We start from the raw sequence: 25,974 nt of genomic DNA, 5'->3' as shown, positions 1-25,974 counted from the left end.
GCGCCCCTTGCCCTGCTCCCCACCCCGCCTTCCTCGCCCTCGCCCTCGCCCTCGCCCTGGCCCTGGCCCTGGCCCTCGCAGCCCCGCTTGCCGTCTGGGGCCTTTTCTCCCGGCGCGATGCCCGCCTGGCAGACGAGAGAGAGGCAGCGCTCGTTGGGAGTACTGAGCGCCGTCCGGGTCCGTGTGTGGGCCCGGGTGCGGGTGGACTCCGAGTCGGGGCCGGGGGCTGCCGTGCGGGAGAGGGGGCCGAAGCGGGGGTGGGGCCGGGTGGGGCGTGGCCCGGGCCGGGCGCCCGTGCAGGGCAGGGCGTCGAGGGCGGGCAGGGGCAGGCGTGGGGAGGCAGCCGGAGAGGGGTCGGGCGGGCGCCCGGGTGGCCGGCCGCCGCCGTCCTCGTTAGTATAGTGGTGAGTATCCCCGCCTGTCACGCGGGAGACCGGGGTTCGATTCCCCGACGGGGAGGCAAGACGCCCTTTTTGGTGGCCTGCGCAGCTCTGGGTCCCACCTCTTGCTCCCGAGGGAGGGGCAGGGGCGCTTCCTCTCGGCCGTCCGTCGTCCGGCCGGCGGCGCGTGCCCGGCCTGCCCACCGTCCACCGGGCCCAGCCCTTTGCGTGGCTCGAGGCCGGACGCTGGGTCGCCACCGCGCAGCCGGGGCCTCGTGCGGTCCCCGCGGCAGCCACAGCGAGCTCCTGGGCGACGTGCCGCCCAGCCGCGCAGCCGCGCAGCCGCCCAGCCGCCGTGGGTGTGGGTCGGGTGGGAGGCAGATGGGTCCGGTCCCGTGTGGATGCGGGAGGTGGTGTGTGAGGCCTGGCGGCCGCCCCCTCTGCTCCTTCCCGCGCGGGGCCGGGCCGGGCCGGGCCGGGCCGGGCCGCTAGCTGCGGGCCGCGGAGGACGCGGAAGACGCCGGGCCGGGGGCGTGGCGGGGCTCCCCAGCCGGCCTCCGAGGGCCCGAGAGCGGCCAGGCGGCCAGAGCGCCCTCCAGAGGCGGGCGGCGGTGGGCGCCGGGCGCCGGGCGCCGGGCGCCGGGCGCAGGGCGGGCAGGTGGGCGGGCGGGCGGGCGGGCGTGCCCGGCGACCGGCCGGCGCAGCGGAGTCGGAGGGGCGAGGCTGGGGCTCCGGGCGGCCGGAGCCCGTGGTGGCCGGAGCCCGTGGTGGCCGGGCAGAGCTGCGGCCGGCCGGGACGTCGGGGCAGGGCTGCGCCGGGCGGCGGCGGCGGCGGCGGCGGCGGCGGCGGCGGCGAGAGAGCGCCAAGGCGCCAAGGCGCCGGAGCGCACCCTGGGCCGGCCGCGTCGGGCCGGCCCGGGCCGTGCAGCGTTGGTGGTATAGTGGTGAGCATAGCTGCCTTCCAAGCAGTTGACCCGGGTTCGATTCCCGGCCAACGCAGCCGGCCGACCTTTTGCGCCCCTCCGGGGCCCTCCTGGCCAGGCCCGCCGGGCGCTGGCAGTGGGGGACGGCGTGCCGGCCGCCGGGCGCTGGGCACGTGGCCCGAGGCGGCCGGCGTGCGGGTGCGAGGGCGACCGGCGCGCAGCGTTTTGCGGGTGCTGCCAGCGGGCCGGGTGGACTGCGTGGGGCCCGCGGGCGGCTGGACGTGCAGAGGCAGGGGCCTCGGGGCCCAAGCGGAGCCGCGTGGGTGGAATGGAGGCGCTGGGTCCAGGGGGTGCAGGCCAGGCGCGCAGCCTGTCGCTCCCTGGTGGTCTAGTGGTTAGGATTCGGCGCTCTCACCGCCGCGGCCCGGGTTCGATTCCCGGTCAGGGAAGCCTTTCTTCTTCCTCTGGCCCTCCGGGGCCTCCCCTCCCGGCCTGCCAGGCCGACCCACCCACCGTCCGTTCCCCAGTGCACCCGCACCACCCCCTTTTAGCCCACGCCAGCACGCCAGGCCACAGGTGGCTAGCTTGTCGTGGGCCCCGCCGCCGCCGCCACGACGACGACGACGACGACGACGGCGACGGCGGCGGCGGCCGCGGCGGTGTGCGCACAAGGCCACCTGCCACGCCCCCACGGGCAGCCCAAGCCTCGCCCTGCCACCTCGGCCCCTCCGAGCCTTTTGGCCTGGCTGGCCCTCTGGAGGCCCTCGGCATCGCCTCTCCCCTTCGCCCCCCGCGCACGCGCTCGCCTGGCTCCTTCGCTTCCACAGCGCGAGACGCGAGTGGCCGGGGCGACCTCTGTCCCCCGCCGGGACCACCGGTGTGCGCAGAGGCCCCGGCCCCCCGAGTGTGCTCGGACCCCCACCGCCCCCGCCGGTGGCGCTCCTAGCTGGCCAGGCTGACGAGCCATCCCGTCCTCCCTCCCGAGGTGCCCGCGGTGGCGGTGCTGGGCGCGTGGGGCAGGTGAGCCACGCGCAGCCCTGAGTCCCGTCACCTGGCCGAGCCCCCCGGGCCTTGCCTCCCTCGCCCCCCTCGGGCCTGCGACCTCTCGGGCGGCTTCCCTGCCCCACGCCGGGCGGGAGCGCCACGACCTGGCTGGCTGCGTCTCTCCCCGGCGCCGGAGAGCAGACCCCATGGGCACGGTGGTCTTGGGCCCCGATGGGAGCGCACAGTCCGACCGCCGGGGCCCGGGAGGTGGAGGAGGGAAGAGGCATCCGGGCCCGGCCCGGTCCCCCCGGGCACTGGAGGTGACACCGCGGGGAGGTGTCGTGGGAGCCGCGGGGGAAGAAACCCCAGCAGCCAGGCAGGTGGGTGGCGGTGCAGGCACCCCGGGGGACTGGGCGCACTCGTCGCCAACTTGTCATTCCAATTGCAGGACACGTCGGTCCCCTGCATCCTTTGGCAAAGGGGCCAGCGTGTTACCCAGAGGTCCCTTTCAACACCTCCGCGCCCCACCCCCCCCACCCCCGATGAGCGGCGTCCTCCACCCCCGCCCCCACTCACGCACACTTTCTACAGTTGCGCTTTTCACAGTTTCCCATCCCGCCTCGCCCCGTGCCTCGCCACGATCGGCGCCGTCAGTCCCTCTGTCCACCCCTGTATCCGTCCTCTTCTGTGGATGCCTCCCACGGTCCATCGCACACCTCAGTCTCCTTCCCGCCCCATCTTGGACACCCTTGTCCGCCAGGGATTTGCTCTGTGATCAGAGGTGTCCCCTCTCGAGGCCAAGCGGTCAGCCGGTGCGCCGCGCACACCTGCTGGGGCACACTCGCTTCAACCGGACGCCCCCCTGCACCGGTGCGGAGGGGCCGCGGCGGCCGTGGGTCTCCGGGTGCTTCCCGTGCCCGCCGGAAGTTTCCTCGGAGTCCTTGCTTTTGCGTGTGTGTGCGTGTGGGTGTGGGTGTGGGTGTGGGTGTGGGTGTGTGTGGAGGGGTGGAGGTCGGGGTGGGAGAGGGATGGAGGACGGCGGTGGCCTTTGGTGCCGTGGGCGGCTCTAGCGGTGGAAGAGGAAGCCGCGTTGGCACGGTAGCGGCGGCGGCGAATCGGGACGCAGAGAATCAAGGGCCTGCGCGACCCTGACGTTAGGCACGCTGGGGTCCTGCGGGTGCGGGTGTCGGTGCCACCTGGAGTCTGTGGGCGACCCTCCCGGACAATGGGATGTATAGCGCACCTAGGCGTGGCAGCTTGGTTTCTGCCGGTGTTGCAAAAGGGGAGGATTTCTGGAGTGTGGATAGAGTGAGCCAGAGCCTGTGTGTGTGTGTGTGTGTGTGTGTGTGTGTGTGTGCGCGCGCGCGCGCGCGCGCGCGGTGGGGGGGGGGGTGGTTGGGGGCTGGTGGCAGGGGCGTGGGCGCGAGGTGGTGCCGAGGGAAGGGGAGGAGCTTGTGGGTGGCAGCGGCGAGTCGGTGCGTGGATGCGTTCCTTGCAGTGAATCGGGAGACTCGAGCGAGGCGAGCGTCGTTAAAGAGAAGAAGGGCAAAGCAGGTGTGTGGGCGGGCGCGGGTGGGCCCTTGGCTCCCGGGCGGAGTTTTGTCCCTTGTCCCCAGGGCGAGCGAGCCAGGGAGGAGGAAGGGAATGTGCGGCAGGGGCGGGGACGGGATGGGGCGTGGGCGGGCCCCCAGAGAGGAGCAGAGGTGGCTTTGGCCAGGTGCTCTGAAGCTGGGAGAGAGGCAGCTTAGCAGGGAGAGAGGAAGCGTAGCGCGCAGTTGGCGCTGCGGGGCCAAAAGGGGATGGCGCGTTGCATGGGCCGGGAATCGAACCCGGGCCTCCCGCGTGGCAGGCGAGAATTCTACCACTGAACCACCCATGCACCCACGGACGTGGTCCACAGAGGGCTTCCCCAGCGGCGCCGGCCGCCTCCGTTGCCGGTCCCCGCCAGTAGTGAGCGTGAGCGTGAGCGCCAGCGTCCACCCCGTGGGAGCAGGAGGCGGGCGGTCTGCAAGACAGGCTCCAGGCACGCGGAGAGCCAGCCCCTGGGGCGCGGCGCGGCGCGGCGCGGCGCGGCGCGGCGCGGGCCTCCGGGCAGAGGAAGGCACGGAGGCGGACTGGGCTCATCCTGTGCTTTGTCCCTCGTCCAGGGCCACCGCCACAGCCTGCCCGTGTCGCCAGAGGCAGCCAGGAGCCGGACCCAGCCTGGCCAGCGCCCGAACCCCAAACAGCCGGAGCCATCTGTGGCAGGTGCAGGCAGGCGAGGGACCTTGCCTTCAGCTACTCCGAGCCCCGAGCCAAAGTCCGTTTGGCGGATGGTTTTCTCGCGCGTGCAGTGTGTGTCCCGGCGGACGGGGTGGGGAACGGACCTCTCGTGTGTGGAGCCGTGGGGCCGGGGGCGGGGATGGTTGGGCTGTGTGTGTGTGTGTGTGTGTGTGTGTGTGTGTGTGTGTGTGTTTGCGCTCGCGCCGGCGTCTGTCGGAGTTAGAGGCCAGGTCGCGCCGCATGCGCCTCTGAGTGCGTCTGGGGCCGAGAGAGCAAAGGCCTGAGCGCGTTGGCCGGCGGCTCTCCCTAGGGGTCCGGCTCGGTGCCTTGACAGGTTGGGAGCCAGGAGGGCGATCTTGGATCCGGGAGGAACGCTGGGGCGGAGTGGCCGGCCGGCGGCCTCCCCGAGCCAGGAGATGCGCTGTGGCGCCCGGCTGGATGGCCCGGGGGGGTCTAGGGCTTCCGCTCCCTGCAGCCACCTTCCCGGCTTGGACTCGTGAGCCAGGCCCACAGAAGGGAGGGGTCCACGCCGCCGGCCGGCCGGCAGACGGCTGGGCTGTATGGCTCCCGGGAGGCAGACAGGCAGGCAGGTAGGTGTGGCCAGGGGAAAGCCCCCAGGTGGAGGATCGTGTGGGCCGCCTCGGGAGGGTGTGGAGAGAATGGACTGGGGCCGGGGGGAAAAGCACGGGGTGACGGTGGGGTGGGTGCGTGTTCCCGGTGGCGGCGGCGGAAGCGGACGGCTGGCTGTAAGAAAGAGCCAGGCGCTGTCCAGCGGCCACAAGTGGGAGCGGGAAGCGCGGGGAGCTTTGCAGCCTGGGCTGGTCCGCGAGTGCCGGGGTGACGAGGGCAGGGGCGGGAATAGGCGAGAAGGAGGACCAAAGAGCCTCCAGAAAGCAGCAGGTGCGAAGTCAGCGAAGCCTGAGGGTGTGGGAAAGGCGCTCGAGTCGCCGGGGAGTGCGTGTGTGTGTGTGTGTGTGTGTGTGTGTGCGCGCGGGCGCGCGCTCGCGCTCCGAGCCCGAGGCGGCGAGGGTGGAGGGGTCGGAGCTCGGTCCTGGGCAGCGCGTGCTCGGGTGCGAGGCGGGCCGCGGCGGCGAGAGGGTGTGGTCCAGGCCCGGGTGGCGTGGCTGCTGTGTGGGGCGGGCCAAAAGGTGGGCGTGTCAGGAGTGGGATTCGAACCCACGCCTCCAGGGGAGACTGCGACCTGAACGCAGCGCCTTAGACCGCTCGGCCATCCTGACGGCGGGTGTGGGCGCGTCGCCGCTGGCCTGGCTGGGACGCGGCGCTAACGCTGGTGTCCTTGGCCGTCATGGCGCCTGGCTGGCGGCTGTGTGCGTGCGCAAGGGGCGAGACACGCGCGGCGGCCCCGGAGGAGCACCGCCAGCCGCCTCGCCGCCGCCGCCGCCAGCGCGGCTCCCGTCGCTGTCGCACCCCCACCCCCAGCTCCCTGCAGGCCCCGTCCAGCGTCGGCGCCCCTTGCCCTGCTCCCCACCCCGCCTTCCTCGCCCTCGCCCTCGCCCTCGCCCTGGCCCTGGCCCTGGCCCTCGCAGCCCCGCTTGCCGTCTGGGGCCTTTTCTCCCGGCGCGATGCCCGCCTGGCAGACGAGAGAGAGGCAGCGCTCGTTGGGAGTACTGAGCGCCGTCCGGGTCCGTGTGTGGGCCCGGGTGCGGGTGGACTCCGAGTCGGGGCCGGGGGCTGCCGTGCGGGAGAGGGGGCCGAAGCGGGGGTGGGGCCGGGTGGGGCGTGGCCCGGGCCGGGCGCCCGTGCAGGGCAGGGCGTCGAGGGCGGGCAGGGGCAGGCGTGGGGAGGCAGCCGGAGAGGGGTCGGGCGGGCGCCCGGGTGGCCGGCCGCCGCCGTCCTCGTTAGTATAGTGGTGAGTATCCCCGCCTGTCACGCGGGAGACCGGGGTTCGATTCCCCGACGGGGAGGCAAGACGCCCTTTTTGGTGGCCTGCGCAGCTCTGGGTCCCACCTCTTGCTCCCGAGGGAGGGGCAGGGGCGCTTCCTCTCGGCCGTCCGTCGTCCGGCCGGCGGCGCGTGCCCGGCCTGCCCACCGTCCACCGGGCCCAGCCCTTTGCGTGGCTCGAGGCCGGACGCTGGGTCGCCACCGCGCAGCCGGGGCCTCGTGCGGTCCCCGCGGCAGCCACAGCGAGCTCCTGGGCGACGTGCCGCCCAGCCGCGCAGCCGCGCAGCCGCCCAGCCGCCGTGGGTGTGGGTCGGGTGGGAGGCAGATGGGTCCGGTCCCGTGTGGATGCGGGAGGTGGTGTGTGAGGCCTGGCGGCCGCCCCCTCTGCTCCTTCCCGCGCGGGGCCGGGCCGGGCCGGGCCGGGCCGGGCCGCTAGCTGCGGGCCGCGGAGGACGCGGAAGACGCCGGGCCGGGGGCGTGGCGGGGCTCCCCAGCCGGCCTCCGAGGGCCCGAGAGCGGCCAGGCGGCCAGAGCGCCCTCCAGAGGCGGGCGGCGGTGGGCGCCGGGCGCCGGGCGCCGGGCGCCGGGCGCAGGGCGGGCAGGTGGGCGGGCGGGCGGGCGGGCGTGCCCGGCGACCGGCCGGCGCAGCGGAGTCGGAGGGGCGAGGCTGGGGCTCCGGGCGGCCGGAGCCCGTGGTGGCCGGAGCCCGTGGTGGCCGGGCAGAGCTGCGGCCGGCCGGGACGTCGGGGCAGGGCTGCGCCGGGCGGCGGCGGCGGCGGCGGCGGCGGCGGCGGCGGCGAGAGAGCGCCAAGGCGCCAAGGCGCCGGAGCGCACCCTGGGCCGGCCGCGTCGGGCCGGCCCGGGCCGTGCAGCGTTGGTGGTATAGTGGTGAGCATAGCTGCCTTCCAAGCAGTTGACCCGGGTTCGATTCCCGGCCAACGCAGCCGGCCGACCTTTTGCGCCCCTCCGGGGCCCTCCTGGCCAGGCCCGCCGGGCGCTGGCAGTGGGGGACGGCGTGCCGGCCGCCGGGCGCTGGGCACGTGGCCCGAGGCGGCCGGCGTGCGGGTGCGAGGGCGACCGGCGCGCAGCGTTTTGCGGGTGCTGCCAGCGGGCCGGGTGGACTGCGTGGGGCCCGCGGGCGGCTGGACGTGCAGAGGCAGGGGCCTCGGGGCCCAAGCGGAGCCGCGTGGGTGGAATGGAGGCGCTGGGTCCAGGGGGTGCAGGCCAGGCGCGCAGCCTGTCGCTCCCTGGTGGTCTAGTGGTTAGGATTCGGCGCTCTCACCGCCGCGGCCCGGGTTCGATTCCCGGTCAGGGAAGCCTTTCTTCTTCCTCTGGCCCTCCGGGGCCTCCCCTCCCGGCCTGCCAGGCCGACCCACCCACCGTCCGTTCCCCAGTGCACCCGCACCACCCCCTTTTAGCCCACGCCAGCACGCCAGGCCACAGGTGGCTAGCTTGTCGTGGGCCCCGCCGCCGCCGCCACGACGACGACGACGACGACGACGGCGACGGCGGCGGCGGCCGCGGCGGTGTGCGCACAAGGCCACCTGCCACGCCCCCACGGGCAGCCCAAGCCTCGCCCTGCCACCTCGGCCCCTCCGAGCCTTTTGGCCTGGCTGGCCCTCTGGAGGCCCTCGGCATCGCCTCTCCCCTTCGCCCCCCGCGCACGCGCTCGCCTGGCTCCTTCGCTTCCACAGCGCGAGACGCGAGTGGCCGGGGCGACCTCTGTCCCCCGCCGGGACCACCGGTGTGCGCAGAGGCCCCGGCCCCCCGAGTGTGCTCGGACCCCCACCGCCCCCGCCGGTGGCGCTCCTAGCTGGCCAGGCTGACGAGCCATCCCGTCCTCCCTCCCGAGGTGCCCGCGGTGGCGGTGCTGGGCGCGTGGGGCAGGTGAGCCACGCGCAGCCCTGAGTCCCGTCACCTGGCCGAGCCCCCCGGGCCTTGCCTCCCTCGCCCCCCTCGGGCCTGCGACCTCTCGGGCGGCTTCCCTGCCCCACGCCGGGCGGGAGCGCCACGACCTGGCTGGCTGCGTCTCTCCCCGGCGCCGGAGAGCAGACCCCATGGGCACGGTGGTCTTGGGCCCCGATGGGAGCGCACAGTCCGACCGCCGGGGCCCGGGAGGTGGAGGAGGGAAGAGGCATCCGGGCCCGGCCCGGTCCCCCCGGGCACTGGAGGTGACACCGCGGGGAGGTGTCGTGGGAGCCGCGGGGGAAGAAACCCCAGCAGCCAGGCAGGTGGGTGGCGGTGCAGGCACCCCGGGGGACTGGGCGCACTCGTCGCCAACTTGTCATTCCAATTGCAGGACACGTCGGTCCCCTGCATCCTTTGGCAAAGGGGCCAGCGTGTTACCCAGAGGTCCCTTTCAACACCTCCGCGCCCCACCCCCCCCACCCCCGATGAGCGGCGTCCTCCACCCCCGCCCCCACTCACGCACACTTTCTACAGTTGCGCTTTTCACAGTTTCCCATCCCGCCTCGCCCCGTGCCTCGCCACGATCGGCGCCGTCAGTCCCTCTGTCCACCCCTGTATCCGTCCTCTTCTGTGGATGCCTCCCACGGTCCATCGCACACCTCAGTCTCCTTCCCGCCCCATCTTGGACACCCTTGTCCGCCAGGGATTTGCTCTGTGATCAGAGGCGTCCCCTCTCGAGGCCAAGCGGTCAGCCGGTGCGCCGCGCACACCTGCTGGGGCACACTCGCTTCAACCGGACGCCCCCCCTGCACCGGTGCGGAGGGGCCGCGGCGGCCGTGGGTCTCCGGGTGCTTCCCGTGCCCGCCGGAAGTCTCCTCGGAGTCCTTGCTTTTGCGTGTGTGTGCGTGTGGGTGTGGGTGTGGGTGTGGGTGTGGGTGTGGGTGTGGGTGTGTGTGGAGGGGTGGAGGTCGGGGTGGGAGAGGGATGGAGGACGGCGGTGGCCTTTGGTGCCGTGGGCGGCTCTAGCGGTGGAAGAGGAAGCCGCGTTGGCACGGTAGCGGCGGCGGCGAATCGGGACGCAGAGAATCAAGGGCCTGCGCGACCCTGACGTTAGGCACGCTGGGGTCCTGCGGGTGCGGGTGTCGGTGCCACCTGGAGTCTGTGGGCGACCCTCCCGGACAATGGGATGTATAGCGCACCTAGGCGTGGCAGCTTGGTTTCTGCCGGTGTTGCAAAAGGGGAGGATTTCTGGAGTGTGGATAGAGTGAGCCAGAGCCTGTGTGTGTGTGTGTGTGTGTGTGTGTGTGTGCGCGCGCGCGCGCGCGCGCGCGCGGTGGGGGGGGGGTGGTTGGGGGCTGGTGGCAGGGGCGTGGGCGCGAGGTGGTGCCGAGGGAAGGGGAGGAGCTTGTGGGTGGCAGCGGCGAGTCGGTGCGTGGATGCGTTCCTTGCAGTGAATCGGGAGACTCGAGCGAGGCGAGCGTCGTTAAAGAGAAGAAGGGCAAAGCAGGTGTGTGGGCGGGCGCGGGTGGGCCCTTGGCTCCCGGGCGGAGTTTTGTCCCTTGTCCCCAGGGCGAGCGAGCCAGGGAGGAGGAAGGGAATGTGCGGCAGGGGCGGGGACGGGATGGGGCGTGGGCGGGCCCCCAGAGAGGAGCAGAGGTGGCTTTGGCCAGGTGCTCTGAAGCTGGGAGAGAGGCAGCTTAGCAGGGAGAGAGGAAGCGTAGCGCGCAGTTGGCGCTGCGGGGCCAAAAGGGGATGGCGCGTTGCATGGGCCGGGAATCGAACCCGGGCCTCCCGCGTGGCAGGCGAGAATTCTACCACTGAACCACCCATGCACCCACGGACGTGGTCCACAGAGGGCTTCCCCAGCGGCGCCGGCCGCCTCCGTTGCCGGTCCCCGCCAGTAGTGAGCGTGAGCGTGAGCGCCAGCGTCCACCCCGTGGGAGCAGGAGGCGGGCGGTCTGCAAGACAGGCTCCAGGCACGCGGAGAGCCAGCCCCTGGGGCGCGGCGCGGCGCGGCGCGGCGCGGGCCTCCGGGCAGAGGAAGGCACGGAGGCGGACTGGGCTCATCCTGTGCTTTGTCCCTCGTCCAGGGCCACCGCCACAGCCTGCCCGTGTCGCCAGAGGCAGCCAGGAGCCGGACCCAGCCTGGCCAGCGCCCGAACCCCAAACAGCCGGAGCCATCTGTGGCAGGTGCAGGCAGGCGAGGGACCTTGCCTTCAGCTACTCCCAGCCCCGAGCCAAAGTCCGTTTGGCGGATGGTTTTCTCGCGCGTGCAGTGTGTGTCCCGGCGGACGGGGTGGGGAACGGACCTCTCGTGTGTGGAGCCGTGGGGCCGGGGGCGGGGATGGTTGGGCTGCGTGTGTGTGTGTGTGTGTGTGTGTGTGTGTGTGTGTGTTTGCGCTCGCGCCGGCGTCTGTCGGAGTTAGAGGCCAGGTCGCGCCGCATGCGCCTCTGAGTGCGTCTGGGGCCGAGAGAGCAAAGGCCTGAGCGCGTTGGCCGGCGGCTCTCCCTAGGGGTCCGGCTCGGTGCCTTGACAGGTTGGGAGCCAGGAGGGCGATCTTGGATCCGGGAGGAACGCTGGGGCGGAGTGGCCGGCCGGCGGCCTCCCCGAGCCAGGAGATGCGCTGTGGCGCCCGGCTGGATGGCCCGGGGGGGTCTAGGGCTTCCGCTCCCTGCAGCCACCTTCCCGGCTTGGACTCGTGAGCCAGGCCCACAGAAGGGAGGGGTCCACGCCGCCGGCCGGCCGGCAGACGGCTGGGCTGTATGGCTCCCGGGAGGCAGACAGGCAGGCAGGTAGGTGTGGCCAGGGGAAGGCCCCCAGGTGGAGGATCGTGTGGGCCGCCTCGGGAGGGTGTGGAGAGAATGGACTGGGGCCGGGGGGAAAAGCACGGGGTGACGGTGGGGTGGGTGCGTGTTCCCGGTGGCGGCGGCGGAAGCGGACGGCTGGCTGTAAGAAAGAGCCAGGCGCTGTCCAGCGGCCACAAGTGGGAGCGGGAAGCGCGGGGAGCTTTGCAGCCTGGGCTGGCCCGCGAGTGCCGGGGTGACGAGGGCAGGGGCGGGAATAGGCGAGAAGGAGGACCAAAGAGCCTCCAGAAAGCAGCAGGTGCGAAGTCAGCGAAGCCTGAGGGTGTGGGAAAGGCGCTCGAGTCGCCGGGGAGTGCGTGTGTGTGTGTGTGTGTGTGTGTGCGCGCGCGCTCCGAGCCCGAGGCGGCGAGGGTGGAGGGGTCGGAGCTCGGTCCTGGGCAGCGTGTGCTCGGGTGCGAGGCGGGCCGCGGCGGCGAGAGGGTGTGGTCCAGGCCCGGGTGGCGTGGCTGCTGTGTGGGGCGGGCCAAAAGGTGGGCGTGTCAGGAGTGGGATTCGAACCCACGCCTCCAGGGGAGACTGCGACCTGAACGCAGCGCCTTAGACCGCTCGGCCATCCTGACGGCGGGTGTGGGCGCGTCGCCGCTGGCCTGGCTGGGACGCGGCGCTAACGCTGGTGTCCTTGGCCGTCATGGCGCCTGGCTGGCGGCTGTGTGCGTGCGCAAGGGGCGAGACACGCGCGGCGGCCCCGGAGGAGCACCGCCAGCCGCCTCGCCGCCGCCGCCGCCAGCGCGGCTCCCGTCGCTGTCGCACCCCCACCCCCAGCTCCCTGCAGGCCCCGTCCAGCGTCGGCGCCCCTTGCCCTGCTCCCCACCCCGCCTTCCTCGCCCTCGCCCTCGCCCTCGCCCTGGCCCTGGCCCTGGCCCTCGCAGCCCCGCTTGCCGTCTGGGGCCTTTTCTCCCGGCGCGATGCCCGCCTGGCAGACGAGAGAGAGGCAGCGCTCGTTGGGAGTACTGAGCGCCGTCCGGGTCCGTGTGTGGGCCCGGGTGCGGGTGGACTCCGAGTCGGGGCCGGGGGCTGCCGTGCGGGAGAGGGGGCCGAAGCGGGGGTGGGGCCGGGTGGGGCGTGGCCCGGGCCGGGCGCCCGTGCAGGGCAGGGCGTCGAGGGCGGGCAGGGGCAGGCGTGGGGAGGCAGCCGGAGAGGGGTCGGGCGGGCGCCCGGGTGGCCGGCCGCCGCCGTCCTCGTTAGTATAGTGGTGAGTATCCCCGCCTGTCACGCGGGAGACCGGGGTTCGATTCCCCGACGGGGAGGCAAGACGCCCTTTTTGGTGGCCTGCGCAGCTCTGGGTCCCACCTCTTGCTCCCGAGGGAGGGGCAGGGGCGCTTCCTCTCGGCCGTCCGTCGTCCGGCCGGCGGCGCGTGCCCGGCCTGCCCACCGTCCACCGGGCCCAGCCCTTTGCGTGGCTCGAGGCCGGACGCTGGGTCGCCACCGCGCAGCCGGGGCCTCGTGCGGTCCCCGCGGCAGCCACAGCGAGCTCCTGGGCGACGTGCCGCCCAGCCGCGCAGCCGCGCAGCCGCGCAGCCGCCCAGCCGCCGTGGGTGTGGGTCGGGTGGGAGGCAGATGGGTCCGGTCCCGTGTGGATGCGGGAGGTGGTGTGTGAGGCCTGGCGGCCGCCCCCTCTGCTCCTTCCCGCGCGGGGCCGGGCCGGGCCGGGCCGGGCCGGGCCGCTAGCTGCGGGCCGCGGAGGACGCGGAAGACGCCGGGCCGGGGGCGTGGCGGGGCTCCCCAGCCGGCCTCCGAGGGCCCGAGAGCGGCCAGGCGGCCAGAGCGCCCTCCAGAGGCGGGCGGCGGTGGGCGCCGGGCGCCGGGCGCCGGGCGCAGGGCGGGCAGGTGGGCGGGCGGGCGGGCGGGCGTGCCCGGCGACCGGCCGGCGCAGCGGAGTCGGAGGGGCGAGGCTGGGGCTCCGGGCGGCCGGAGCCCGTGGTGGCCGGAGCCCGTGGTGGCCGGGCAGAGCTGCGGCCGGCCGGGACGTCGGGGCAGGGCTGCGCCGGGCGGCGGCGGCGGCGGCGGCGGCGGCGGCGGCGAGAGAGCGCCAAGGCGCCAAGGCGCCGGAGCGCACCCTGGGCCGGCCGCGTCGGGCCGGCCCGGGCCGTGCAGCGTTGGTGGTATAGTGGTGAGCATAGCTGCCTTCCAAGCAGTTGACCCGGGTTCGATTCCCGGCCAACGCAGCCGGCCGACCTTTTGCGCCCCTCCGGGGCCCTCCTGGCCAGGCCCGCCGGGCGCTGGCAGTGGGGGACGGCGTGCCGGCCGCTGGGCGCTGGGCACGTGGCCCGAGGCGGCCGGCGTGCGGGTGCGAGGGCGACCGGCGCGCAGCGTTTTGCGGGTGCTGCCAGCGGGCCGGGTGGACTGCGTGGGGCCCGCGGGCGGCTGGACGTGCAGAGGCAGGGGCCTCGGGGCCCAAGCGGAGCCGCGTGGGTGGAATGGAGGCGCTGGGTCCAGGGGGTGCAGGCCAGGCGCGCAGCCTGTCGCTCCCTGGTGGTCTAGTGGTTAGGATTCGGCGCTCTCACCGCCGCGGCCCGGGTTCGATTCCCGGTCAGGGAAGCCTTTCTTCTTCCTCTGGCCCTCCGGGGCCTCCCCTCCCGGCCTGCCAGGCCGACCCACCCACCGTCCGTTCCCCAGTGCACCCGCACCACCCCCTTTTAGCCCACGCCAGCACGCCAGGCCACAGGTGGCTAGCTTGTCGTGGGCCCCGCCGCCGCCGCCACGACGACGACGACGACGACGACGACGGCGGCCGCGGCGGTGTGCGCACAAGGCCACCTGCCACGCCCCCACGGGCAGCCCAAGCCTCGCCCTGCCACCTCGGCCCCTCCGAGCCTTTTGGCCTGGCTGGCCCTCTGGAGGCCCTCGGCATCGCCTCTCCCCTTCGCCCCCCGCGCACGCGCTCGCCTGGCTCCTTCGCTTCCACAGCGCGAGACGCGAGTGGCCGGGGCGACCTCTGTCCCCAGCCGGGACCACCGGTGTGCGCAGAGGCCCCGGCCCCCCGAGTGTGCTCGGACCCCCACCGCCCCCGCCGGTGGCGCTCCTAGCTGGCCAGGCTGACGAGCCATCCCGTCCTCCCTCCCGAGGTGCCCGCGGTGGCGGTGCTGGGCGCGTGGGGCAGGTGAGCCACGCGCAGCCCTGAGTCCCGTCACCTGGCCGAGCCCCCCGGGCCTTGCCTCCCTCGCCCCCCTCGGGCCTGCGACCTCTCGGGCGGCTTCCCTGCCCCACGCCGGGCGGGAGCGCCACGACCTGGCTGGCTGCGTCTCTCCCCGGCGCCGGAGAGCAGACCCCATGGGCACGGTGGTCTTGGGCCCCGATGGGAGCGCACAGTCCGACCGCCGGGGCCCGGGAGGTGGAGGAGGGAAGAGGCATCCGGGCCCGGCCCGGTCCCCCCGGGCACTGGAGGTGACACCGCGGGGAGGTGTCGTGGGAGCCGCGGGGGAAGAAACCCCAGCAGCCAGGCAGGTGGGTGGCGGTGCAGGCACCCCGGGGGACTGGGCGCACTCGTCGCCAACTTGTCATTCCAATTGCAGGACACGTCGGTCCCCTGCATCCTTTGGCAAAGGGGCCAGCGTGTTACCCAGAGGTCCCTTTCAACACCTCCGCGCCCCACCCCCCCACCCCCGATGAGCGGCGTCCTCCACCCCCCCCCCACTCACGCACACTTTCCACAGTTGCGCTTTTCACAGTTTCCCATCCCGCCTCGCCCTGTGCCTCGCCATGATAGGCGCCGTCAGTCCCTCTGTCCACCCCTGTATCCGTCCTCTTCTGTGGATGCCTCCCTAGGTCCATTGCACGCCTCAGTCTTTCTCCTGCCACATCAGTCCCCACCTCACGGTGGTCTTAGTCCTGGCTGGACCTCAGAGCTCGACCCTTGGGCCAGGTGGTTGGTGGAGGGAAAGGGAATGTGGGCACTGGTGTTTTGCCAGCACAGAGGCAGTGGAGGTGAGAGAGAGTGGAGATATTCGGAATGGAGGGAGAAAACGCAGCGTCCACCCAGCTGGGTGTGGGTAGAGGCACCTCGGGGACAGGGAGGACCTCTATCTATGGTGTTATTCAATTTCAGGCCCCATACTCTCCATTCTATGGCACAGTTGCCAGCGTGGTACCCAGAAATAGCTTCCTCCACCTGTGTTCAGCTACCCGCTCTCAGCAGCACCCCCCTCCAAACCCTGGTTTCACTGTTAACAATTTCATGTCCCCACCTTCCCTTACACCCAGCCTCAATATGTTCCAAGTCTCTCCTCAGCATGTATGTATCTTTTCTTGATGTTCAAGTTTTCTTTAAAAGAGACATTTCCACCACAGACAATAATGCATCAGGTTGTGAAATTGATTATTGAGTTATACATTAATATTCTAACAGCCAAGGGAATCGTGGGAGATACCAAAGTTTGGTCGGTCCTAGAAATAGTTTTTTCCTAGAACATTAGAGGTAGGGTGCTCCTGCTGACAGGTTGATTTATGAGTTGTAGCCCTTTCAGACTGTGTGGGATGAAATTTCTGTTGTTTTAAGGTCTCACTGTGGTTAATATTTTTGGAAGCCCTAGGAATTAAATATCATTTGTGTAATTGCCATCTAGGTCTTGGAATTAATATTCTACCTTATATCTTTGATCTCTTGCCTTTGTACATGGCCAGTCTCTGGCTTGTCATATTTTTAGCCTTATTAGCTTTTATCGATATTTGTTGGGGTTCTGGCGGTCCCAGCAGACTCTCGATTTCATGGGTAATGAATTTTAGCCTGTAGGGCATAAAGCTAAAATAAAGTAAAACCCTCCTGTGAAATGTGCCCTCCTTGTACGTGGAGGAAAGGAACACTTTTATCTTGCAAGGCAAAGGGACTCAGAGAAGAATCTGAAAATTTGCAATATTTGAGAAAGAGTGCTGGTGAGGATTCGAGGAAGTGGTCCATATCATCCAGTCTTTTGGAAGTCAAATTATAGGACAAAGTTTTTAGAGAAAAATTTGGATCTATGTAAATTTTAAATGTGTTTATCATTTATGAAGCAGTTCAACTGGGGGAATTTATCTTAATATTTGCACCGGTGGGCAAAGTTGTATGTTCATTACTTCATTATTGGTGTCCTAGAAAACTAGGCAATGTTCCCCATATTCATAGCTAAGAACTTGTTTATGAAATATACAACACAATATAACTGTTTAAAAGAGTCAGTAGGTAAGTACATATATTAGTTATACTTTTGTGGTAGTCAGCTTGTAAGATAGTTTCTGATGATCACCACCTCCTGGTTTTCCAAACCCGCCACAGTCCTTTCCCACATTGTAGTGGGATTTGTCTTTGTGAATGACAGAACATAGCCAAAATGTAAGTATGTCACTTCTAAGATTTGTTTAGAAAACGCTATGGTTTCCACCCTGGGCTCTCTCTCACTCTCTCTCTCTCATAACTTTCTTTGGGGAAAGCCAGTGAACACTTCGCGCTGATTCACAGGCAGCCTAGGAGTGGCCCAAAGGGGGAGGAACAGGGTTTAAGTGCACCACCACCCACACGAGCTCTGAATTGGGCCCCCCATTGTAGTTAAAGCTCCAGGTGACTTCAGGCCCAGGCAACGGCTTGACAGCGACTTCACGAGGACGCGGAAGCAGAAACCGTGAAGCTAAGTTGTTCCTGGATTCCTCACTCCAGAAGCTGTGACATAATACGTTTCTTCTTTGAAGCTGCTAAGGTTTGGAGTAATATAACATGTGCTCCGTAGAGAACAAACTAATGATATATCAGTTGTCTGCAGATAACTAATACAAATTACATGCTAAAAAAGTAAATTGTACCATAGTGAATTTATAATATGAAAAATGATAAATCATGAAAAATCATAAATCATATAATTATTTTCATAGAAACTCTCGAAATTCAAAATACAATAATATGGCAAGTAGGGGCTCGTATCATTTGTCCCTGAGTCTTATTTAAATGTGCTTAGGGGGGCCTACATGGCTCAGTCGGTTAAGGGTCCGCATCTTGATTTTAATGGGGTCATGGTTTTGTGGTTTGTGGGATCAAGTCCCATGGCAGGCTGTGCGCTGACAGCACAGAGCCTGCTTGGGATTCTCTCTCTGCCCCAACCAAGCTCATGCTCTCTCTGTTTCTCAAAATAAATGAAATTTATTTTTAAAATGTTTTTAAATGTTTTTACAATTAATTTTTTAAATTGATGTATAAATGGCATGCAATAAAATGGACACATTTAAAGTGCACTATTTTGGGGGCGCCTGGGTGGCTCAGTCGGTTAAGCGTCCAACTTGGGCTCAGGTCATGATCTTGCAGTCGGTGAGTTCAAGCCCCGCGTCGGGCTCTGTGCTGGCTCTGTGCTGACAGCTCAGAGCCTGGAGCCTGTTTCAGATTCTGTGTCTCCCTCTGACCCTCCCCCGTTCGTGCTCTGTCTCTCTCTGTCTCAAAAATAAATAAACGTTAAAAAGAATTTTTTTTCTGTCACCACTGAGTACTTTTGTTTTCTAGAGCATGCTGTCTGCTAGAATTTCTGTGATTATAAAAATGTTTTATATTTGTGTTTTCCACGATGGTAGCCACTAGTCACATATAGCTATTGAGCACTTGAAAAGAGGCTCGTCCAAACTGAGAAATCCTGTAAGTGTGAAATACACACTCAATTTCAAAGACTCAATATGAAGACAAGAGTGTAAAACATCCATATATTTTTATACCAATTCTACATTGAATTAGCATTATATGGGGTATATTGGGTATTATGGATTACATTGTGTCCCCTCAAAATCCGTATATTGAAATCCTAAGTCCCAGGACCTCAGAATGGGAGCTTATTTGGAAATAGGATGTCTCTCTCCTCTGTAATGAGGATGAAATCAGATTGCAGTAGAGTGGGCTGCTAATACAATGTGGATGCTACTCACCCGTCATCAATATGGAGGCTACTCACCCATATTAAAAGGGGAAATTCAAATACACAGACATACTCACGGGGGAAGAACACCAGGTAAAGTCTGGAGTTCTGCTGCAAGCAAGGAAATATCAGCAGCTAGGAAGGAGGCCCGGAACATATCCTTCTCTAGTATCTTCAGAAGGAGCATGACCCTGATGACACTTTGATCTGGCTTCCAGCCTCTGAAACTGTGAAACAATAAATTTATGTTGGTCAAGCCAGTCAGTTCATGGTACTTTATTATGGCAGCTATTTAAAATTAATATGTTGGGGTCGACTGGGTGGCTCAGTTGGTTAAACGTCCGACTCTCGATTTGGGCTCAAGTCATGATATCATGGTTTGGGGGTTTGAGGCCCACGTAGGGCTCTCCACTGACCTTGAGGAGCCTTCTTAGGATTCTCTCTCCTTCTCTCTCTGCCCCTCCCTAGCTTGTTTTCTGTCTCAAAATAAATAAAAACCTTTTAAAAAATTAATACATTGGATTCAAAAAGTATGTTACTAAATTAATTTTAGGGGCACCTGGATGGCTCAATCAGTTAAGTGTCCAACTTCAGCTCAGGTCATGATCTCGCAGCTTGTGAATTCGAGCCCTGTGTCAGGCTCTGTGCTGACATCTCAGAGGCCTGGAGCCTGCTTTGGATTCTGTGTCTCCCTCTCTCTCTGCCCCCTCTGCTGCTTGCTCTCTGTCTCTGCCTCTCTCTCAAAAATAAACATTAAAATTTTATAAATTAATTTTATATGTGCCTTTTTTTAAATACTCCCTTTTGAAGAAGGCCCTGAATCTGCCCTCTTCAAACACCCTACAGAACAGATGTATGAATTTCTGAAAAATCAAGCAATCCCATTTTAAACAAAACAACAAGCATATTCCTTATTTTGTGGCATGGCGGCTAAGGTGATATAGACCCCCAGAGGAAACTTTTCCATAGTTAAGGCAACAAGAATGGAATCAAGCTCCCCACACCTACGATGGAACGGATACCTATTCTTACCCTTGCCCCTCTGGAGTGTGTATTGTGACCACATAAGGACTTGTGATGAGATCACAGTAAAGAATTATGGTGGAGGTGAACTGTAGCACAAAAGTCTGTAAGAATAAATCATTTATTTGACTTTTTCTCTGATTTTTTTATACGAAGAAGGAAATAGCTATCCAATCATCAAACGTATGAGGCGAGCCCTCAGCAAAATTGTCAGTCAATTGCTTTTTATTTCTCTCCTTCCAACCCTTCCCTGAGCTACCCTGTCTTCTCCCTGGCCCTCTCCCTAATTGCTGGCATTCCCAGCATTCTGGATCTTTGTCTCCTCTGATGAAACTACCAGCCTGAGAAGGTGATTCTCCCTGTGGTGTTAAATGACTGTCCTCAGCTAGGGATGAAGGTTGGTTATAAGAAAACAAAACCCACTCGAACTAGATTAAATAAAGAGTGACCGTAAGCCGATGAGAGGAAACCTCAAAGCTATTTAAAGACGGGAGAAAAAGCATGACGTGAGCCGGCTGAAAGCGAGACTGGAAGTGTGTTTGGGAAGCCACGATTCAAAGACGTGACCACTCGCGTCTGCTTTTTTCTCTACTTCTCTCCAGTTTCGACCAACTCCCTCATTCTCTCTTGCTCTCTCACTCTCTCCCTGTCCGTCCTCCAATCCTTCCCGTCTCCTTCTCTCAGATGGCTTCTTTTACTTTCACATGACCTAACGTGGCGTGATTTGAAAAGCTCTTTCAATTAAGGGCCTGCCGTAACCTACCTAAAGCGTTTGCAACGCGGTTCAATTTCAAAGAGCATCTGATTGGTCGTTGGTCGTCACGTGAGCTCCCTCCTTCCTGGGTAGTGATAGGCCCTGGTGGCCCTGAGGTGGGAGGGGAGTGAAGGAGTTAGGAGAGGCCTTTTCCAACCTGCAAGACGGAGGGCTGTCTCTTCTATCTAGGAGCGGGGCGCAGGGAGTGGAGCACGCGTGTCAGGTTTCTGCTGACGTTACCTATTGAAAATAGATATTGACATTACCTATTGTGCCCCTGTGGGTCTGGATGTATTGTGAAAAACACTGTAAAAAGTATATACTTACGATTTCATAAATGCTAGAGAGATCATCCCCATTAGGGAAGAGATGATTTTTTTTTTACCTTCCCTTTTTTTACTTCTTACTTTTCAAAATGCTCACATTACATTTCTACTGGACAACACTGCTCTAGGGGTATACTTAGCAACAAATGGATCCCATCAGGTTTACCGGAGAGCTGTTTCTTCTGCTCCTAGTCCTTTATCTGGTGATGCCTATCTACTCCACATCCCTAGTAAATACGGAAAGTCAATCTCTGTTTAGCAAACAGCAACTGGTCCTGCCTTTGATATTTACCTAGAACACTCTCCCATTTATATGTAATCTAGCTCTCAAAATCTCAGGTCCTCTTGATGATCTATTTGGAAGAACTCTCTGACTTTGACACTTGATACTCTCTTCTGAGCACGTTTTTAAATCTGCCCTTCAAATCCACAAACTTCTAGCCGTAGACATTTTTGCTGGCAACATGGATGGTTATTTGCCCATCCTGATCCCATGGGAGCTATCCTATTGGGCAGGTGTGCTTGATTTTGCTTTAGGAGAACTAAACAGATGCCATATTATTCAATCATGAACAATGACATTGTTCTAGGAATTATAGAGAGCATCTTACTACCGTTATGTAATTCAGCAAAAATAAGCGTTACGTATCTATTAGGATCTCTGCCTTGGAGAATTCAGTCTGTTGATGTTACTCTTGAGTTGTGGAAAGAGAGAAATGGACAGGATAACCTATAAGTGGTAAGTGCAGATGAGAGAATGAGACAGGGAGGTATAAGGGGACCTAGGTTTTAGCACTGAAGAGAGAGATGCCCTGGGGGCTCCTAGGTGGCTCAGTCAGTTGAGCGTCCAACTTCGGCTCAGGTTATGACCTTGCAGCTTGTGGGTTTAAGCCCCTCATTGGGCTCTGTGTCGGACTCTGTGCTGACAGCTCAGAGCCTGGAGGCTGCTTCAGATTCTGTCTCCCTCTCTCTCTGCCCCAACCCACTTGCATTCTGTCTCTGTATCTCTCAAAAATAAATAAACATTAAAAAAAAGAGAGAGCGATGCCCTGGGTCAACTCACAGCCCTTGTCTGGACTATGGTTTCCTCGCTTACACAAATGAAGGGTTGGACTTCAACTCTTTAGTCTTATGATTCCTTTTTTCTTTTTTTTTTAACATATATAGTAGGAAAAAAAGATACTCCTTTCCATGGACAATCATGCTCAGACATTTCAACTTTCCTACCTCAGAGAGAATTCCGAATATTCGTGAACAACTTTCTGAAATGGGGGAAGATATTGTATCTCTGATTATGAGCATGAACCACACCACCTGTATTCCTGCCCTTGTTCACAGGTTGTCTTAATCCTCAAACCACTGTAGATCTTGCATAGACAGTTTAGAGTGCTCTCTGATGCCTCAGAAATGCCGCTCCTGACCTTGGAATGCTGAATAGAATTTTCTGTAAGTTCTGATAAATGTGTTGGGGTAGGTGGCCAGGAAATCTTATAGGAGGCATTATTAAAAATGCAAGCCCAGGATACATACAGTTCTGTCTAATCTGAGGCAACAGAACAAGGCTCTAGGAGATATGTGCACATAAAGGCTTTGGATCTTCTGGAAGGGATAGATCTCTCTTCCTCTGCTCATCGCACACTTACACATTGAATTTAGCACACATACCTTTAAAGTTCTACCTGAGGCCGAAGAGCAATTTCCTTTACTTTCTACACTGTCATGTCAAGAGCTCTGCTTCTGCAAAGTCTGTCCCAGAAGGCTGCAAAAACAACCAATCTTCATAGGTTCTTTATCAATTCCATTGACTTCATTTCCTAATAGCAAAACAAAACACCCCAAAACCCAAACCCAACCCCCCCCCAAAAAAAAACCCAAAAAAGACCAACCAACCAACAAAAAACCCTGGGCTCTCTTAGTATATGGGAGGAGTCATTGGTGGGGTGGGGATGGGCGTTCTATCTTTTATTGACACTGGTTAACTAGAGAGTGGAATATTCATTGCTTGGGGCAGGAATTTCTTGGACGCAGGGTTTCTGCCTCTTTTTCCTTATTTGGTCAGGTGTTGCCTACTGTGGTATCCGCCATCTTGGGCCTGTCTGTTTTCATCCCGCTTCATGTGGAGTGCTGCCAGGACAGGCCTCTGACTTTCCCCCTAGCTGGCCACGACTTCCTTGTTGCAGACGTCCAGGCATCCTGTTAGAACCTAACTGCCTACTCTAACATGGTGACTGGCTTTGTTTCCCACAGTCGTTTGGCCTGATTAAAATTTTAGGTGCTTTCCCTTGACAAGAGGGAGTCCATCTTGTTTGTTAGCTGTTGCTGTCTAATCATTGGGGTCTTTTTTTCTCACCAGTGTTAGCCAGTGAGTACCACCCAGTCCTGAGCTCAGAGGACGTGGCAAGTGAATATCTGTAGATTTGGTCTGGATTCCCTAGTTCAGTGTTTTCCAAAAGCTGTTCCCCAGCCACATAACTCCTTGAGAGAGGTTTTTCAGAATGAAGGGCTCCGTGGTCAAAATAATGCAGACATTCTGCATACACTGTTCCTCTCCTTGTGTATTCATAATGCCCATTAAACGCTCCAAGAAGCCTTATTGCAAAGAGAACTTTCAAACTAAATTTTATAAGGCATTTGCCAAACCTCGATAACCACAGAATCTTTTTTCCTCTGTAACTTTTATCAGTGTCGTTCAGACCAGATGTGGCCACTGTCACCCTTTGGGAAATGCTGACCCAGTGCTTTATTTGGGAAGTCAGAGAGAAGAGAACCTCTGAAGACATCCTGGGCTCCCTGACTGCCATTGGCCTTGGTCTTAGCCCCTGGCCTGAGGGACTTCACAAAGGTTTCCCCACAGGGAACCTGTTTATTCCAAATCTCTGACTTAACAACTCCTTCTCCCCATCCCTCTCCTGTGAGGTCTAGCAATTGTATTCATTTTTCCACCTTGGTGTCAAATCACTTTCTGCTTGCTGATGGGACTCCTGCAGTGGCAGTGGACACGGAACCATCTTTTTCTGTGCAGAGAGACTTTCAAAGCTCAAAGGGAAACTGGAGAAATTGTAAAGTCAAATGGAGCCAGGGCCCTCAGGGCAAACGGCCTCTCATCTCAAGGTGTAACAGCACCGGTCGTGATGGGGTTTTAGGGTGAGGGTGGAATTTGGAGCTGAGGGCCAAGAAAGATTTCTTGAAGACATCTTTGGTGCAAAAGGGTGATTTTATTAAAGCACGGGGACAGGATCCATAGGCAGAAAGAGCTGCTCTGGAGTTATGAGGAGTGACTGGCCCTACACTCTGGACTTGGGGGAGGCAAAGCCAGAACGTAAGTTTCCAAAGGGGTCCCCACACGTCAAAGACCCACAGATCACTGGAGGCCCAGCCACTGCCAAGTCATGGCTGCCCTTCCCTCCCGCAAAGCATCAACATCAAGACGGTAGGGGTTCCTGGAGAAATGTTCTACTCTGCCAGCCTCAAGTATTTGTCAATGAACTGCAAGTTATAAGGAAATTTAATTTTCCCTGCCATTTCCTTCTGCTTTGGTTTCCCACACCACCGTGGAGGGGAGGGTGCTGTTAGGGCTCCAGGAAACTGAGTCTATAGGTTTCTGGAGATTAGGCCATTGATAAGATTGCCCCTCTCTCGCAATCCACCAAGATCCCTGTAAACTGATGGAGACTCTATCATCCAACCATCTGTTCTCCATCCCCTCCCCTATCCTGGGGCAGCCAGGAGTGCCCGCAGAACGTCACACGCATCCCACCGGGAGGGGGTTGCGTGCCAGCCTGTACTTTGCCCCCAGCCTGCCCCATCGTCCCTCATCAGTAGAAGCATCTGTTCAGGACATAGATTTCCTCCTCCTCTAGCCCCTCTTCTGACAGCAACCTGGCTAAGGAGCCTTCCACCACCCATTAGCCTCCAGAGGAAAAATAAAAAGAGCCTTTGATCTCCAGACCTAACTGGTAACAGACCCCACCTTCACTGGGTTTCTGAAGATCAAGGCATGGTCTCAGCCCACCCAGTTCTGTAAGGACTCACGGCAAATGTATTTTCACAGATTTTAGACAGAGGCTCCTTAAATAGATGAAAATTCAGTACATTCTGCTTCTACTTTCAAAATAAGTCCAGCAAACTTATCACCAGCAAGTGGGTCCAAGCCACTGTCGTCCCTTGCTCGGATTACTGCACAGGCTTCCGACCGGTCTCCCTACACTCGCCCTTGACACCCTACAGTCTGCTCTCACCAGGACAGCCAAAGTGGTCCTTCTAAGATGTGCGTTGTATTTGCCGCTTCCTTGCTTAAACTAAGCAAGAGCTTGTCCCTGCACTTGAGAACAAATGCTAAAGCTTTGCAGGGCTCCACGACGTGATCCATGATCTTGACCTCACTGTCTGACCTCATCTACTGCTCTTCCTTGAACACACCAATTAGACCTCTGCTCAGGGCTTATGTTAACTTCTGTTTCTGGAATGTTCTTCCTTACAGATATCCACATCATGCTTCGTCATGGCCTTGATTCAAATGTCACCTTATCAGGGAGGCCTCCCTGATCATTCACTAGAACTCCAACCCACCCCTTCACCATCTCCTAACCCCTGTCTCCTGCTTTATTTCCCCTCATTGTACTTCCTGCCAATCGACGTACCCTGTGTTCCCTTGTTTAGCTGTGTATTGCCTGACTACCCTGCCTCCCATCAGAACGACAGCTCCAGGAGAGCAGGGCCTTTGAATTTGCTCACTGCCTTCTGCCTTAGAGTGTCTGGGACATGATAAAGCACTCAATAAAAATTCTTCAGCGTTTGACATCAGAAATGTAAACCTAGAAAGTCCTGTATAAACGATATAGTCCACACTCCTCGCTGACGCGAGGCTCAAACCATGAGATCCTGACCCGAGCTGAAGTCGGACGCTCAACAGGCCGAGCCACCTAGGCACTCCGACAGCTTGCTTTTTGCGCTCAGTATTGATAGTGCGCTCAGTATCACAAGCATCCCTCCACTTCATGATGTCCAGGTAAGTTATCGCTTAAAAAATCTGTTCTACGTCTAAAGACACTCAGGCTAAGTTACGAAACGTAAGTGGATATATTTCAGTGCATGGGAGAAGACGGCCCTGCAACATACATTCCTCTACATTGGAACCTTTCTGAATTAAAAAGTAAAGACGTGAAATGACTTTGGAAGAGTGCCTGTGATGTACTGTGTGGGTCATGTCCAGGTACAGAGGTGCTCACTTTAGGCCTACACCTGGAGCTCTGGGGGGTGGGTGGGTGGGTGGGGTTTTGAGTTGCTGAGGGCTGGGAGAGAATGCTGGAGGAACTTGGACAAGACAGTCCCTGAACAGGCCAGGACACAGATCCCAAGCCAGGCCACCTTTCCTTCTGAGGTGAGGACCCTTCTCTTGCAGACCCTTGGCTACAAGTGTCCAGAGTGTGACAGCCAGGCCGGACCGGCCTAGACTCTAAGAGGGAATGAACTTAAAGCTGACGGCTTCTTTCTTCCGGGGCTATAGACTAGCTTTCTCCTTTTTGAGGATGGTTTGATTTTTCCACTATGGGAGGCATTCACTGCACACTTCTTCTCACATTCCCTTTTTTTCCTGGACCGATCACCTGGACTGATCCCAGTAGAGCTGATCTCTCCAGCAGCAAACCTTGCGAAGCCTTCGCACCACTGCACCGGGAGAAGGTTGACTAAGAAACCCCGTCCAGAAGCTGGACTGACCTCTGCATGCTGACTCCCACCTCCTTCCAAGGACCCCCTGAGCTTTCCACAGGGTTCTCGGGCCTG

At 61.8% G+C, this 25,974-nt stretch overlaps 1 protein-coding gene and 13 non-coding genes across 14 annotated transcripts; 9 read left to right on the top strand and 5 right to left on the bottom strand.

Annotated features, from left to right (window-relative positions):
- Window positions 1-387: 387 nt before the first annotated feature.
- TRNAD-GUC lies at window positions 388-459 on the top strand. The gene has a single exon. It is a non-coding gene; the product is annotated as a tRNA-Asp (tRNA).
- Window positions 460-868: 409 nt separating this feature from the next.
- LOC122235766 (basic proline-rich protein-like) lies at window positions 869-5,857 on the bottom strand. Its single transcript, XM_042975716.1, has 5 exons — window positions 5,771-5,857; window positions 5,556-5,676; window positions 4,876-5,467; window positions 4,169-4,372; window positions 869-1,691 (listed from the first exon to the last, which is right to left on the bottom strand). Exons 1-5 carry the CDS (start codon window positions 5,855-5,857, stop codon window positions 869-871), a joined length of 1,827 nt encoding a protein of 608 aa, XP_042831650.1.
- Window positions 1,308-1,379, top strand: TRNAG-UCC. The gene has a single exon. It is a non-coding gene; the product is annotated as a tRNA-Gly (tRNA).
- TRNAE-CUC lies at window positions 1,681-1,752 on the top strand. Its single transcript has one exon. It is a non-coding gene; the product is annotated as a tRNA-Glu (tRNA).
- TRNAG-GCC lies at window positions 4,096-4,166 on the bottom strand. Its single transcript has one exon. It is a non-coding gene; the product is annotated as a tRNA-Gly (tRNA).
- On the bottom strand, window positions 5,705-5,787 carry TRNAL-CAG. The gene has a single exon. It is a non-coding gene; the product is annotated as a tRNA-Leu (tRNA).
- A 545-nt stretch (window positions 5,858-6,402) lies between the features above and the next one.
- Window positions 6,403-6,474, top strand: TRNAD-GUC. Its single transcript has one exon. It is a non-coding gene; the product is annotated as a tRNA-Asp (tRNA).
- Window positions 6,475-7,322: 848 nt separating this feature from the next.
- TRNAG-UCC lies at window positions 7,323-7,394 on the top strand. The gene has a single exon. It is a non-coding gene; the product is annotated as a tRNA-Gly (tRNA).
- A 301-nt stretch (window positions 7,395-7,695) lies between these two features.
- TRNAE-CUC lies at window positions 7,696-7,767 on the top strand. The gene has a single exon. It is a non-coding gene; the product is annotated as a tRNA-Glu (tRNA).
- A 2,353-nt stretch (window positions 7,768-10,120) lies between these two features.
- TRNAG-GCC lies at window positions 10,121-10,191 on the bottom strand. Its single transcript has one exon. It is a non-coding gene; the product is annotated as a tRNA-Gly (tRNA).
- A 1,510-nt stretch (window positions 10,192-11,701) lies between these two features.
- TRNAL-CAG lies at window positions 11,702-11,784 on the bottom strand. Its single transcript has one exon. It is a non-coding gene; the product is annotated as a tRNA-Leu (tRNA).
- A 615-nt stretch (window positions 11,785-12,399) lies between these two features.
- On the top strand, window positions 12,400-12,471 carry TRNAD-GUC. The gene has a single exon. It is a non-coding gene; the product is annotated as a tRNA-Asp (tRNA).
- An 846-nt stretch (window positions 12,472-13,317) lies between these two features.
- TRNAG-UCC lies at window positions 13,318-13,389 on the top strand. Its single transcript has one exon. It is a non-coding gene; the product is annotated as a tRNA-Gly (tRNA).
- A 301-nt stretch (window positions 13,390-13,690) lies between these two features.
- Window positions 13,691-13,762, top strand: TRNAE-CUC. The gene has a single exon. It is a non-coding gene; the product is annotated as a tRNA-Glu (tRNA).
- Window positions 13,763-25,974: the final 12,212 nt, after the last annotated feature.

Source organism: Panthera tigris, chromosome F3, assembly GCF_018350195.1.
Source record: "Panthera tigris isolate Pti1 chromosome F3, P.tigris_Pti1_mat1.1, whole genome shotgun sequence".
Taxonomy (NCBI): domain Eukaryota; kingdom Metazoa; phylum Chordata; class Mammalia; order Carnivora; family Felidae; genus Panthera; species Panthera tigris.
Note: the sequence above shows the minus strand (reverse complement) of the source record. Positions and strands in the feature narration are given on the sequence as shown.

Bases quoted from the DNA above. Each gene is read 5' to 3' on its own strand.
- LOC122235766 (XM_042975716.1), bottom strand. From the start codon at position 5,857: ATGACGGCCAAGGACACCAGCGTTAGCGCCGCGTCCCAGCCAGGCCAG. The intron at 5,677-5,770 runs GTCTAAGGCGCT...CGCCCCACACAG, and splicing joins GCCGTCAGGATGGCCGAGCG to CAGCCACGCCACCCGGGCCT. The intron at 4,373-4,875 runs GCACCGAGCCGG...CTCTGCCCGGAG, and splicing joins CTGGCTCCCAACCTGTCAAG to GCCCGCGCCGCGCCGCGCCG.